The 14659-nt window shown below is 34.0% G+C and overlaps 2 protein-coding genes across 2 annotated transcripts in view; one reads left to right on the top strand and one right to left on the bottom strand.

Annotated features, from left to right (window-relative positions):
* The window catches only part of LOC106468622 (BMP-binding endothelial regulator protein-like), a 103448-nt gene extending 94225 nt beyond the window's left edge, over window positions 1-9223 (bottom strand). Inside the window, exon 1 of the mRNA XM_013929052.2 lies at window positions 8738-9223. Within this exon, the coding sequence (XP_013784506.1) occupies window positions 8738-8843 (106 nt within the window). The 5' untranslated portion in view covers window positions 8844-9223. The remainder of the gene's footprint in view (window positions 1-8737) is intronic.
* LOC106468623 (cytosolic 5'-nucleotidase 3-like) overlaps window positions 1-14659 on the top strand; it is a 67568-nt gene that overhangs the window by 21589 nt on the left and 31320 nt on the right. The window lies entirely within an intron of this gene.

Raw genomic sequence — 14659 nt, 5'->3', positions numbered from 1 at the left:
CCTTTCGCTTTTATAAGAAAAAAAAGTTGTAGTATATATCCTAGCTGTAAATTTCTACATTTAAACATACCGACCTTCTCATTTAAGTAGGAATCAAATAGGGCACAAACAGTTGTCCTTTTCATCATTATTCATTGAGAATAAAGGGGACAAGTATGGAGAAATTACCAGATAATTTTAATTAGGTCTTGATACAACCATGTTATTATACATCTGCAGCTTAGGCCTAATATACGATATGTGTTGGATTAATGCCAACTTTTTCCTTTTTTTTTTTTTGTACTTAATGTAGTATTGTAGGGATTCACGTGAACGCTTTTGAATTCATGGAATATTACCTCACTAACATAAGTTGCGTTAACGTTCAGAAACTTTGTTGAATTAAATCCAGCCCAAAAATTTCCAGCTATAATGTTTAAGCTAAAGGTTGAATTACATTCATTATACATATACTGGCCTTGACGATAACACGAAAACATTCAAAAAAATATTGTTGTTATGGCACATCATTTAGGCTTCGGCATAAAATCCGAAACGTTGTCGGTTGCAAAGCGTTTTAAGGACGTTGCAGTTGCTGTTCACAAATATAACTAAACTATTGAGTCATTTTTATTTTGATATATAGATTCTAGTGTAACCATACAACCATCCCGCCATTTAGTTACAAACTACTGATTTTAATTTGTTCCCTAAATTTGTTGACGATATTCGGAATAATATAAAATATACATTTGCAAAGAAAACAAGAGAGCCGAGAGAAAATCAGGTTACATACTCTGAGGGGAAATAAAACGTTAGGGGAAAAAACACTTGCTCGAATGTCTGGAATTACATTTTCTTCAGGCTATCAATAATTTAAATCTACTTCTCTTTCCCCCTCTCTCTCTCTTTTTTTTTTTTTTTTTTTGTTACACTCCTAGTTCGCACGTACGAAAAATTAAAAACTACTTGTACATCACGAAAAGAAATCAAAAGTATCCCAGTCTTAAGCTTCAAGATAAACAAGGCCAAACTTTTATTCTTACGTCAAAGTTAAAGCCAGTAAAAAAATAGTTACTACTATTGATAGACTGATGATAAATGACTTTGAACAGAGGCTCGAAAAAAACAAAACAAAAAACTGTATTTAATAATGACACCACTGTTAGACAGCCGGAGAGATCCTTGCTGTAATCCATCTTCTTACCATGATATGACTACATCTTTACATTAAATAAAGAGGGCTCAAATAGTCACCTGACATGTCACATGAACACCACACCCTACTTTGCATAGGCAGATATAATGAAAGTTCTATTAAATAAGTGCTCGGTGGTGAAGAAGAATCTCAAGAAAGTGACCAGTCAGCGTAGTTTGGGTTATGGTGATGATTCTCTTGGTATTTTCCTTCTGCTTCTGTACTCTAGATACTGATAGCAAAATCAAGTCCACCCATTCATTGATGCTCTGATTCTTCTCCTAGATTACGATCTTAAAATCATAATTTACAGAAAGCTGACACACATAAAGAGAAGAATAGCCAGAGATGAGGTAACGTGAGTTACCAATTTAACGTTCAACTAGTGCATATAGGAGAAGTGTTCAGGACAACGAGCACGATCCCAGGAAATTTTCTAATATAAGCCAATCTAAACCACAATTTGACAAAAGTCTATATGCGTCTCTGTATGTGTGTGTCCGCTTATAACTGGCGAATTATTGGGCCGATCGTCACCAAACTTAACGTGATTGCTTAGGGGTCCTCGAGGAGTAACATAGCTACATGGAGAGGGGGGGGGACATTCGTATCTGACCCCAGCTGCTATGTCACTTCTGAGGGCCCTAATGTCTTCTCCCTGCGTTGAACGGGTAAGTCAGCTCGACTTCCAACCTAAGGGTCATGGGTTCGAATCCCCGTCACTAAACATGCTCGCCCTTAAGGTTATTGTCGGGACCATCTATATAAACGTAAAAATTCTTGGTTAATATAAAATACCAGAGCTACCGACCCCAGAACTAGATGTGACTGAGGTCGAACGAAGAAGAAGAAAAAGCCTAGTTGAAATCATGGTTATTTTGAGATTAATATCCATTTTAATGCGTAGAAGTTGTTCTAGCAAATTCCTCAACCCAACAAAATTGAGTAATATTTCATTATTTACAATTCTTTTATATATTTTTTATAAGCTTGTCAATTGGAACAAATTTAGTTGAAAGTCTGTATTGTAACGGACTTTATCAACATAAATGATGCGTGTGTGAACTTGTAATATTGAACCTCTGTATATCAACTTGAAATCGCCATTTCTATTGTTAAATTGCATAACAAAATGTTACAAATTTATTCAACTTTATATCAGAAGGTAGAGTACGTTCAGAGCCGTATATATATATATATAGAGAGAGAGAGAGTAAGCTAAATCAGGCAAGCCATTTGGCGGTAATGATAAAAAACATAAAAATGCTTATCTCTTCCACAAAGGAGGAAGAGGCCTAAATAGAACCTTACCCTCCCAGGTCACGCACAACACGACCGAACACCGATCTAGACAAACACGTAGATCTTCTACAAAGCGTAATAAATTTTATTTTTAAGTATTATTAAAATATCCCTGGGATAGGTTCATGTATATCTCTCAATTATTTTTCAAATAATAAATTCTGATATAAATTGAATTTATAGTTCATGTACAACTCCAGATGTCGCCAGTAGCAAGCTCTATCCTAAAGAACTCAAGGGTAATATCAAAACAAAAATTTACGTGCCGATAGTTAATCATTTGTACTTATACCATCTCAGTATTTATGAGACCTAGACAAACAGTGTATTTTCACACACCACTTATTTTTAATACTTAATTAAACTTATTATAATTATATTCTCAGAGTAATATTTCCGATTCCCACGATGTGAAACGAAGACTTTCCGATCTAAAGAAGTTATTTGTAATTAAGCACAAAGCTAAACAAAGGGCTATCTGTGCTCTGCCCACCACGGGTATCGAAACCCAGATCCTAGCGTTGTAAGTCCGCAGACATACCGCTGTGCTACTGGGGGGCTCTTAAGAAGTGTTTTAATATATGTGACCATACAATAAGCACTGAGACAGGGACAGTGGTTTAGACAGTTTTTTTGTTTTGTTTTTACGCTAAGCCCTGCCAAAATTTGTCAGATGTTTGACCATCCGAATAAACTTACCATGTCAAAACTAATTTCCATTTTGGTTAGCCCATTTTAAATAGATAAGATATATGCACTACTAAGTATTTGAGACTACTTGCATTAGTATTGAAGTGAATACACATATTTTACCGGGAAAAACACGCAACTTCCTTTAAATTAAGCAGCGGGGGGGGGGGGCTAAAATAACTGAGAACTATATATAGACAACTAACATTAAAACAAGTTTTAAAAACGCATATCATATTAATTTACAGTATTTCTATCTACACTATAGTATTTACAACTTTGACTTTTATAATGCTTTACACGTCTCCTGTACTGCCAACATGAGTGGTCGCACGGTGCCTGACGCCAGCTCGTGAGGGAGAGTGACAGTATGTGCTGAGCGGTCTGAGAGAGTTCGATCCATGGACACTCTGAGAGTTTAGTTACCAAAGACACTAATTCTGGGTGTAAACAGCACTATCCCCATAGTCAGGAAACCGTGTTTCTAAGTAAACATTTGAAAATCGAATCAAGTTTAGATTACCACAAGAAATATCAGGATAAATTAATGTTATATGCCACTGGATATATTTGCGTCACTCAATGGCAATTCTTCCCTATAAACAGGCCCCCCAGTGGCACAGCGATATGTCTGCGTACTTACAACGCTAGAAACCGGGTTTCGATACCCGTGGTGGGCAGAGCACAGATAGCCCATTGTGTAGTTTTGTGCATAAATTCAAACAATCAAACAAACCCTATAAACAGATTATTCAACTTCAGGAAGGTTGCAGTTCAGAAGGTATAACGTCACAACAAAGAAGAGATTGATATATCGTAAGTATATTATACTGGTTGTCATTGTTCATTGTAACGGTAGTCGTGTGTCATAGAAACGTAGAAAATAAAACCTTAATAAATCGAAAAAGTAGTACACAGTAGTGGTGTGACTAGAACGCAATTGATGTGCATCATATGAACGGGTGTGGTGTCCTATACATACTACCTGAATGCTTCCTTTAATAACCTCATTGGGTGGAGTGTGGAATGCTAGTTAATTAGTAACTGCTGCAAACGGATTTCAATTAATAAGTCTTTGATTCACTAATAGTGTTCCAATTGTAGAAGCTAACCGAGTGGTTCGGATGAAAAATTGGGTCAACTTCATACTCGTGCTTTGTAAGTATTGGAGGTAAAAATTTTGTTATTGTTCCAAATCTGATCATTTCCTTGATGTCCCACGTAGAATATAAAGATTATATTGTCTCTCTCACTACAAAAGACAAAACATCAAAATCAAATGTTCCTACCTCTGAGACCTGACAACGTGAATTAACAGAAATACTTTGACTGGCATTCTCTGGAGTGAAATTATTTTTATTATGCGCTATTAACACACTGTATTATCAACTGACAACGAACAAATCTGCTTAATTCTCGAAAACAGTAGAGATTGTGTGTTATGTTTCCGTAAAAAGAAAGCCTTCCACTCAATATACACATGATTCAAGAACGCAGTTTTCTTTTTAAAATATTATATTGATCATTTATTTTCTTCCAATTAAGATTTCGATCTCTGTGATGGGCAGAGCCAGATAGGCCATTTTGTTACTTCGTGCTTTTATTTCAATGAGCTTCCCCCCGGTCCAAAGGCAGGCGCGTAAAATTCAGGGTTCGATCTTTGTAGTGGGTAGAGACAAATAGGCCTTCAAACAGTTTTTTAAATCGAGTTTTATATTTGATTTGATTTTGACAACGGTCGAATTGTAGACATTAACACAATTGTAATATTCCTAGTTTCAATTTGTTTTTATATCGTTATTAAGTTTCATTATTTTCATTAAATGTAATTGATTTTATCATTTTTTAAAAAAGGTTTTAACCTTTTTTCGTGAAAAATCAAGATACACGGTGGTGTGTCTTGCGGCCAGAAACAACAACCTTGCAGGACAAACTGTGTGTTATTAACAGAAGTGATAGTTTAGCGATTTTTCACCTTCTGTAGCTCTGACTGTGGTAATCCAAACTACCATATATTTTCAGTGCTTTACTGGACTCTTACTTCACATACCAAATTTTAAGGTAATCCATTGATAAATATCTTGGATAAAACATCTCCAATGTTGATTGAGTTTCTTCTTTTTTTTTTCTTCGCACCAAAAATACAGAAACTTCATTTGATAGAAAAACAAACTTAACTTTTATGGATTTTGTTCAAATTTGGTACACTGATAGATATTTACAACCTACAATTAGAACTCTCAATTGGTGTAAATATAAGACACATGTGCAAAGTTATTCAACAAAAACCGCGATAATTTTTGCACACGCCCACACAAAAAAGTTACGTGAGCTATCGGCCTAACATTTTTACTACAGATTCAGCTAAGAGTAAAAGTGGACCTTTTTTAGTTTTTTGTCATGCGGATTAAAGACGGCTGATTTAGATCAGCAAAACTATAAGGTGAAAGGATGTGTAGATACATAAGTATTGGTTAGGCCAAGCAAACTAGATTAGTAGTTTCTAGCTCAAGTTTTCAAAAGAACCATATGGGTGGAGGGTTATTGTTGATTATTCATTGCCAACTTTTCAACACAAACTATCCTAATTAAAGAACGTCTAGTGGTCACGTGATATTAGCTTAAGCAATTAGCATAAATACTGATGTTTGATACGGCTGTACCGATTGCATGGGGGTGATGACAAGAAACTGATAATCTAGATTCCATGGCGTTAGTATAAAGGAAGTTATTAACACTGTTTTAGAGGGGAAGAACTACCACCATATATTTTAAAGAACCTGGTTGGTTCTGTAACGTATAGGTCTGTTCCGAATAATAGGGTTGAGATCCTAAAGCTATGTTGGTTATTATTGAGTGTCACTTTCTTACTTGCTGTGGTTTGTTGGTGTGTATTGACAAAAGTTATGATATCTAATCAAAAACACCTTAGGTGTGAAAAAAGGTGCGGCCCAAAAATGATTCAGTGTGCGACTTAAAGGAATGAAATCAAAAGTGGCGGCCAAACTGGTAGCTACGCTTATAGCATTGATAAGAATTTGACAGTAAATACTCATTCATTAGGCCACGTATTTTATTTTACCCACCATCATGCCCAAAGTTGAATACCTTTTTTTTTCACACCTATGGTGTTTTTGATTAGATTTAATTAACCCTCTGTTGGAGAATGCACGGGCCTAGTGGTTTGCATTTCTTTTCCTTGGCATTTAACATTTGCTTCATTCTTTTTATTGGTTTCAATATATTGAGTTTCACATTAGTCGGTCTGTAAATTAAATCTAATACAGTGATTTTTGGGTGTTAAAATCAATTTCTGTTAAATCTAGTAAACTAAACATTACTTTAACATTATTTTGCACTAAATGTAGTACATTGTCCTTGATATTAAAATAATCAGTTTCTTCTTAATCTAATAAATTAATCGGGGAGTTAAATCAATTTCTACTCTGTTTAGTTACCTGATCAATAACTTGAAAATCAATTTCTACCAAGGAAAGAAAACTAATATTTGGACGTTAAAATATATTTATACCATATCTAGTAAACTGAACCGATCCTGGGTCTTAAAATAACCAGTTTCTATTAAGTTTAGTTATTTGATCTGTAAATGTTGAAATCAATTTTGCTAAATTTAGTCCTCATCTTTTAAACCCTTTAAAAAAAAAACGTCTTTCAGTTAATAAACCTTGTTACTTCTTATGGCTATGACCTGTCATCTATAATTTAAACATAACAACTGGAAAACATTCCACAAAACCTGTTCAAATTATTTCAAACATAATTAGAGAAATACGTAATAGTCACACACGTCCCCAGTGTTTATTAATTTCGACAGAATAAGATAACATCTAATTTATTACATGTAAGACTTGACGATCCTTTTACAGGGTAGAGTCCCTAAAACAGAAGCAATTTGTGTTACATTACAGCTTGGCAAATAAGAGCAGTAAACTATTTCGTTAAAGTATGACGAGAGGCGTAATCTAAGCGTATAAGCCTAGAGGGAGAAAAACCAGTTAAAATATCTTTATGTTAAAAGTAATGATTTTTATAAGTGTGTTCATGTTTCAAATCAAGGCTTATTTGTTAAAAGTTAAGAAAGCAGAAAAAGTTTAAGTAGAATTAAAATCGGGCTGGGCGTGACCTAGAGGTTAGAGTGCCGGGCTGTTAATCCAAAGGTCCATGGTTAGCGTTCCGTTGCTGCAAAATTGCGCTCTATTATGAGAGCAACAGTGAAATCTCACTATTCGATTATAGTAGCCTAAGAGTTGATTGTCGGTGCTGTTGACTAGCTGCCTACCCTCTAATCTATCAGTTCGAAATTAGGGACGGCTAGCACAGATAGTCCTCGCGAAGCTTTGCGCATGTATTCAAAACAAAGAAACTAGATTTAAAATCTGCATGTGTATGTGTTACTGAAAGTCAGAAGTAATAATGCAGTATTATTTTAAAGGTGTGATAAGCAAACAACTTGATTGTGGAATAGGTGTTGACCAGTTTCCGGTTTAATCACAGAATATATACGTTTATTGGCTTCAATAAAACATAAAAATTAAGTAGTAATATTGTTTTTTAGCCCAACACTTCTTGGCGTTGGCATAAATATAACTGTATGATAAATACTCGTGAACTTGTTATCCGTACCATGTGTTGCAAACAATCTGCAGGCTAGATTCTTGAATAAAAACACATAATGAGACAGAACATTGCATACCGCCTAGTGGTACTTATCAGCACTACCCGCTAATGACTCTAGAATAACTTCACAATCTTTGTGTAAATAAATAAATACCGCCCACATTTTCTCGCTAAATTCGGGACAATGTATAACTTTTTTTTATGAGAAGTAGGTATCAGAAGAGGAAGTACTGCGTGTTTGGAGACTCAAAAGCCCGTGGGGTTAGATAAATAATAAGTATTATTTCTCCAAGTGACACGTCAAAGAATGCCACCCTTGTGTTTAATGAAGAACCGTTAATGCAACAATGCCTAAAGTTTCATATTTATTTTCTTAAAAGCCTGACGCTTGTATGCTGTTACTGAATAAGTGTGTGGTTAGATCGTTTTAACATCATACACAAACACACACACACAAATCTGGAAGTATGCAAAATGCAGCCATTTGGATCATGTGTATAAGACATATTGGATCTGAGAGAAAATTATCAAATCGACAGTATTACATTTTGTAGATCAAATATATAAATTCACCTTATATTCAAGCTCTTAACGGGATGTCTGTTTTTTTTAACCTGGTCTTAACACTTGTGCCCCCCAGTGGCACAGCGGTATGTCTGCGGACTTACAACGCTAGAATCCGGGTTTCGATACCCGTGGTGGGCAGAACACAGATAACCCATTGTGTAACTTTGTGCTTAATTACAAACAAACAAACTTAACACTTGTATTAAAAAAAATTCTGTTTTCGTGCTTTTATCTAAAATATCATTAGTCATTACTTTAGCAAGAACTGTAGCACTTATCATAAATAATTTGGGAGTTAATTCATATTATATATTAAAAATAGAGTACGAGAGTTCCAAGAACAAGGACGTCTGTGTAACTCACCACCGTGAATGAGACCCTTGGAAAGGTTCGGAGTCGAAAGAAACGTGAGAAAAGTGGCTAGAACAAGGCGGGCTAGAAGCCCGGTTATAGTGCTGTTCGTTGCCATCGGTCTCCGAGTCTTTGCCGTGGAAAGTTGGCACCTTGGCTGTTGCCTCTTGACGTTCCTTCGGGTCGTTGTTTTTTATTCTACCGAATCGCGATAGATATCAGAGCTGAGAGCTGAAAATTATATAAAACTGAAAATGAAGACTTTACAAAGTACTTGTTGTCTTTCGCGTTATGTTCTGCTTTTCAAATAAAATAATACGTTTATCCAATAAATTTATACTGTTTTCTATATCTAGAGTTTATCTTTGATAATAAACTTAAAAAACAAACACACACAGCAGGACAGAGTATTTAGTAAAACTAGTAATAATTTGTCTAATGCCAAAATGCGTAACCATCACACTAAGAGATTTACTACGAACTGAGATCCCACATGTATTCAACTCGTTAAGTATATATATTTTTTTCGGTTGAGATGAGCGTAGCGCCCTCTCCTGGCAGACGAACTTCCTGTGTATTTGTGCAACGTGAGCTAGATAAAAATGTTGTGTCATAGCACAAAAAGACTTGTGAAATCGAGCTTGAAAAGTCTTAAAAAAGAGTGACGAAATAAGCAAAACATGTATAGCTTACGAACATGAAGATAAATTTCGCTTATAAAATGTACGAAAGTAAGTGACAGTAAACTCAAATATAAAATAATTAGAAAAAATTACATGTATAATGTTAATTATAACACTAAAATTTGTAGTTCAATTCCCGCGGCAGGTACAGTGAAGATAGCACTTTCTATAGCTTTACCCGAAAGCCAAAGAACCAAACAATGTTGCTAATAAATGTTGCATATATTATAATGATGCTGTATAAGTTTTATAATTTCGTTACTTGAATATAATAGATTAGAATAACTGGTAACAATACCAAATGATCGAATTGGAAACACACACAACTCAGCACCAAATAAAAACCCACTGTTACATTGAAATTTGAACAGTACTTTTATGAGTCTTTAACTGTGCCTGTGGATGCGTTATAAAAAAGAAGATATGATATAGAACTGACATTTTTTTTACCTTAAGTTAATAAGTTCGAGACACTCGGTAAACGAATCGAAGTACCGAATGTTAAACTTAGCAAGTTACATACAATCAGGATAGCAGGATAAATCAGCTGAATTGTTCAGACATTAGTAATAACTTAACGATCAGGGATATGTTTTTAGTCATCAAATTAAAGAAACGGTAGGTGGAACTTTATTTGAAACTGATACATGAATATTTGGTTATTGTTATGCACAAAGCTACACAGTGGGTTATCTCTTCCCACTGACAGTATCGAAAGCAGACGTTACAAGTCCTCAGACTTTTCGCCACTGGGAAGCTATACATAAATATCGTACGAGATATGCAATCTTTAAAAAATGCATGCTAATAGAATATGCAGTTTTTACTAACTGTACAAAACGTAGATATCTATATTGAATATTGTAAAACACTGCAAGAAATACATAATCAAGTGTGTAAAACACAAAGGAAAGAAAATGAAAACAGTTTGGAAAACTGCATAAGAAACAGCACAAGCTGGCATAATGGCACATTGGTGTGTACATAACTTACCGAAAGGCATGTTAGACAGAAGTTCTGGTCTATATTAACTGATGACACTTCTTCATTTTCTTAAAGTAAGACTTTTCTACAAGCGGTAACATAATTTCAAGTTTAAGGTCTGATTTCTGTTGATAAGATTTTCAAAGCTCATTAGATTTGCGTAAATAGCTCATAATAATGTAAGAGTAAAATTTTAAGTTTGCAGTTAAAAGGTTTTAGTGATATTTTTGCAAGGTTTATCTGAATACATGGACAGCTCGACTAACTCAAGTAATTATGATATCCACCTCATTAACTGAAGGTCTTGAAATAAATAATGATTACAGATTGTGCTGGATTTTTATTTGGGTACACTTTCGACTATTTATATATTTTCAAGTAGAATCCCAGTACTACCTCATAGGATTCTACAAACTTATAACATGTAGGTTGAGCCTAATTCCTCACTCTAGTCTAGGTCAACAATACAAATTATTTAATATACATATATACACTATGTAAATTTTTTTACCAAATAATCCAATATCATTTTACCAAGTAACTATGATTAGGAATTTGCAGTAGCGTCACCGGGCACCAGTACACAGGGCACTTCCCCCCGATTTTATTTAACAGTGTCATTAATCCCCAATTGGTGTCTTAAAATATCAGAATAGAAAACCATGATCGATATCATACTGAAACGCCGAAAATTCCCGCACCTATGGGCCCGAGCCGCGAATCTTTTATGCACTTAGCGACACCTCCGGAAATTTGAAAAATGATTACCAATTCCTTGTGCAGCGCAAAAAACAAATCATAAAACAAACTAGGTTATTCATAACTGAATACTGTTCTTATATTCTTCTCATAATATTAGCATTAGGCCAAAGTGCAAGATAAGTTTAATGTATTGTCGCTCTCATTTCAACAGAATCAAACTATACTATTCACTTTCATTACATCAGAAATAATCTATCGTTACTATAACACTATTACAGAAGTTCTCTAGCGAAGATTATATTTAGAAACTGTGTCGTCAGTCGTTCCTTTCTTTTCATTGGGTAGAATGATCTCATACGAGAACGAAAACCACATCAGTAGCTAAAGTTAGTTTCACAGTGCGTGTATTTTATCGCTTGTTGATATGGTTACTATGTATACTGATATTACGAATAACTTATGTCGATTTTTCCGCCTCTTTTATTGGTTGTCGTGTACTTCAAGCATCTGAGCACCTACATAGAGAATATAATGTATTGTTTTTATATTTGACGTAATTTTTATGTATAAAAGTAAATTATATTCTGCATTCATGGTGTCTTAACACTTTATTGAAAAACATCATCAATAATTATCTTTTAGTCAGTTTTATAAAAAAAAATATTATTTGAGCTGGATCTTCCAGAAGATACAAGTAAAGCACTGATCGCCATTAGCTACATAAGAATGTAATTTTTTGTTACTTAAAGACAAGGGGTATTTGGAGCGTCATCACACTAACGTATAATAGACGCAGAAGTAACCAGGTTAAATGTTAATATCAAACGACGAACAATAAAATCTCAAATCAGTACATTATAACCCTTTTTCGTTATTAAATAAAAGATAAAGGTATAATATTGTGAATTCTTATTTTATCTTCATTTATTGACATTTAAGATGCATCAGTTTATGTGCAAAACTATATCGATATACATAACACAATTGCGTTTGTCTGTCTGGAACTTTTCTCACAAATTTCTAGATCAAACGCTATAAATCTCATGTCGTTAGGAAGGCCTTTGTCCGAGAAATCCAGATTACAGTATTGGCTTTTCCATTCAGAATAATCTTGCCTGTTCTTTGCTTAGTCAGACTTTTTAATGCAACAAATATGATACACGGTGGCACAATGTCCTTGTCATCACGTGATGACTAGCTTCGATTTCAACTTTAGTTTTGTATTTGCAAAGTATTTCACACAAACACTTAACCCGCGTGTAATTTCTTTAAAAAATCAACATTACACTGACCACGTAAATTTCTTTTTCTTTTTTTTCAAATAGATCATAATTTATCGATCTAACACATAATATTTGCAAGAAAGCGTAGTTTAAATGGCGTTCGTGAAAACGTTAGAAAAAGGAAAATTCAAGCAAAGGACACCATAACTACTGAAGATATTTTACGGATCGCTGCTAGTATGCCTGTATCTAATACCATTTTATGTCTATGGTATAAGTCATACAGTAACAGACACCAAGGACCAAAACAAATACTTAGATAGGTGACAATAATCAATACAAAACAAAACTTAACAAGGTCGGATAACAGAAAAGGGTCCAGAAAACTTGGATCCCCCTTTTTTAGAGATTATTGGTGTTCTTTTTCTCAGTGCAAAACTACAGAATTTACTATCTGCATTCTGTTCACTGCGGGAATCAAATCTTGGATTTTAGCATTTTGAGTCTGTAAAATTACTGCTGATGTACCACAGGACATTTCTAGAGAAAACATTATATATATATTCCTATATATAAAGAAGCATAGAAACTCTGTTACATAGTTCATGAAGTTCTAAAATAAACAATAATTATTCTACATCATTAATGGAAACTGGAACGGCATATTCCTTATTATTATTATTCAAACAATAATTACAAACCATCATTCACCAATAAGCCTAACTTCATAAATAAACTAAGTTTAACATAAATTTCAATTACTTGTATTATTCCATACCTCTTTCCACATCTTTAGTACTTTCGGCCGAGTTCTCGTCCTTCTTAATTACTCTGCTCTTAAATTTTGCGTTAAAAACTTTCTTCTGGTGTAACACTCCAAATCTATTTGATAAGGGAGAGGATGGACACTAATGCCTGACAGTTATTACAGCTTTTAGTTGGAATATTACTTAATTTTGTTAAAGCTGATCCTTTTAAATGAATAGCAAGATGAATAGCCTTGCCTTTTGTCTTTTCCAACCATGGAAATTGCACTTAATATGCCTTTTATGGCTATCTCAATCATAATATGTTGTTTTTTCGATTGGACAATGTTGTTGAACTTGCCTGCAATACTCTTTATCTTGATCATATAGTGGTGTAATTGTACTAGTCCAGAAAAGTCCTGCTCTCATAGGTAACACAACAGTAGTGTAGACCAGATTGATTCTCATATTACATAGTTAAATTCTAGCCTTTTTCTTTTAATTTTCTGTCCCTTTCTTCTTGATATTATTCGATTTTTGTTATTTTTTTCTTGTTGATCTTTTTTACACTGTTCATTTTTACCAGTAAATATTCAATCTCTTTTCGAGCTCGTGTCGTCATCTTGAAGTTTAGTTGTATTCTATTTTATTTTTTCCCAAATGACCCCACTCCTGATATCAGTGTCGTAATGGAATATTTGGTAAGAAAAGAAAAAGAAGGTACACAATGGATTATCTGTGCTGTGCCCACAACATGTATAAAAATCCGGTTTGAAGCGTTATAAGCCATCAGACTTACCGCTGAGACACTGGGGGCAAAAATAATATGAGAATAATGCAAAGTCCAGTCTACTTAACCATAATGTGTTATCTCTTCAAGTTCAATGATTAGCGTAACCAATGTTCACCGATAGGCCTAACTTTACAACTAAATAAAACCTAAACATAAGTTTCGCTTTCTTGTCTAATTTTGTATGTCAGTTTCTTCGTCGAAACACATGCTCATTATTCACATCACTGAACTTTCTAATTGTTGGACAGTAACAAACAAACTGACTAAATCATGTACTGATTACTCATTAACTGAACCACCAAACTTGCTAATTCAGAAATTCATTGTAACAGCTTCAACCCAATTTATTCTGACTTGCTTTTAATATGTGTTTCAAATTATTTCCTATACTTTCAAAAAAAGCTCTAGTCGTTAAAGTCACGCCCATCATGTTATTAATATTAAACATTTTTCCGGCTTAATAACAATACTAACTTGTATACACGTCTAAATGAAAAATGTAGCCTACATGGCTCCAATGATATAATAAACTAATCCCTTTCGAGAGAGGGGAGTAATAATGAATTTTGTGACACATGTATTTTATAATAAACTTTTTTTTATTTATTATGTATCCACTTCAAGAGCAGTGTTTCCATGATATCACTTTAGAACTCTGTATAGTGATTACAATCTTAAGGCTCTATGGGAGATAAATTATTAGCGACATCTTTTGAGAAGTATTTGAAGTAAATATAGACACAAAGCATAGGGAAGGTAAAGCGAGTTAAGGAAATAATATATATATATATTTATATATATAT

Source organism: Limulus polyphemus, unplaced genomic scaffold, assembly GCF_000517525.1.
Source record: "Limulus polyphemus unplaced genomic scaffold, Limulus_polyphemus-2.1.2 Scaffold3083, whole genome shotgun sequence".
In the NCBI taxonomy this organism is placed as follows: domain Eukaryota; kingdom Metazoa; phylum Arthropoda; class Merostomata; order Xiphosura; family Limulidae; genus Limulus; species Limulus polyphemus.
This window is presented reverse-complemented; position numbering and strand designations above follow the sequence as displayed.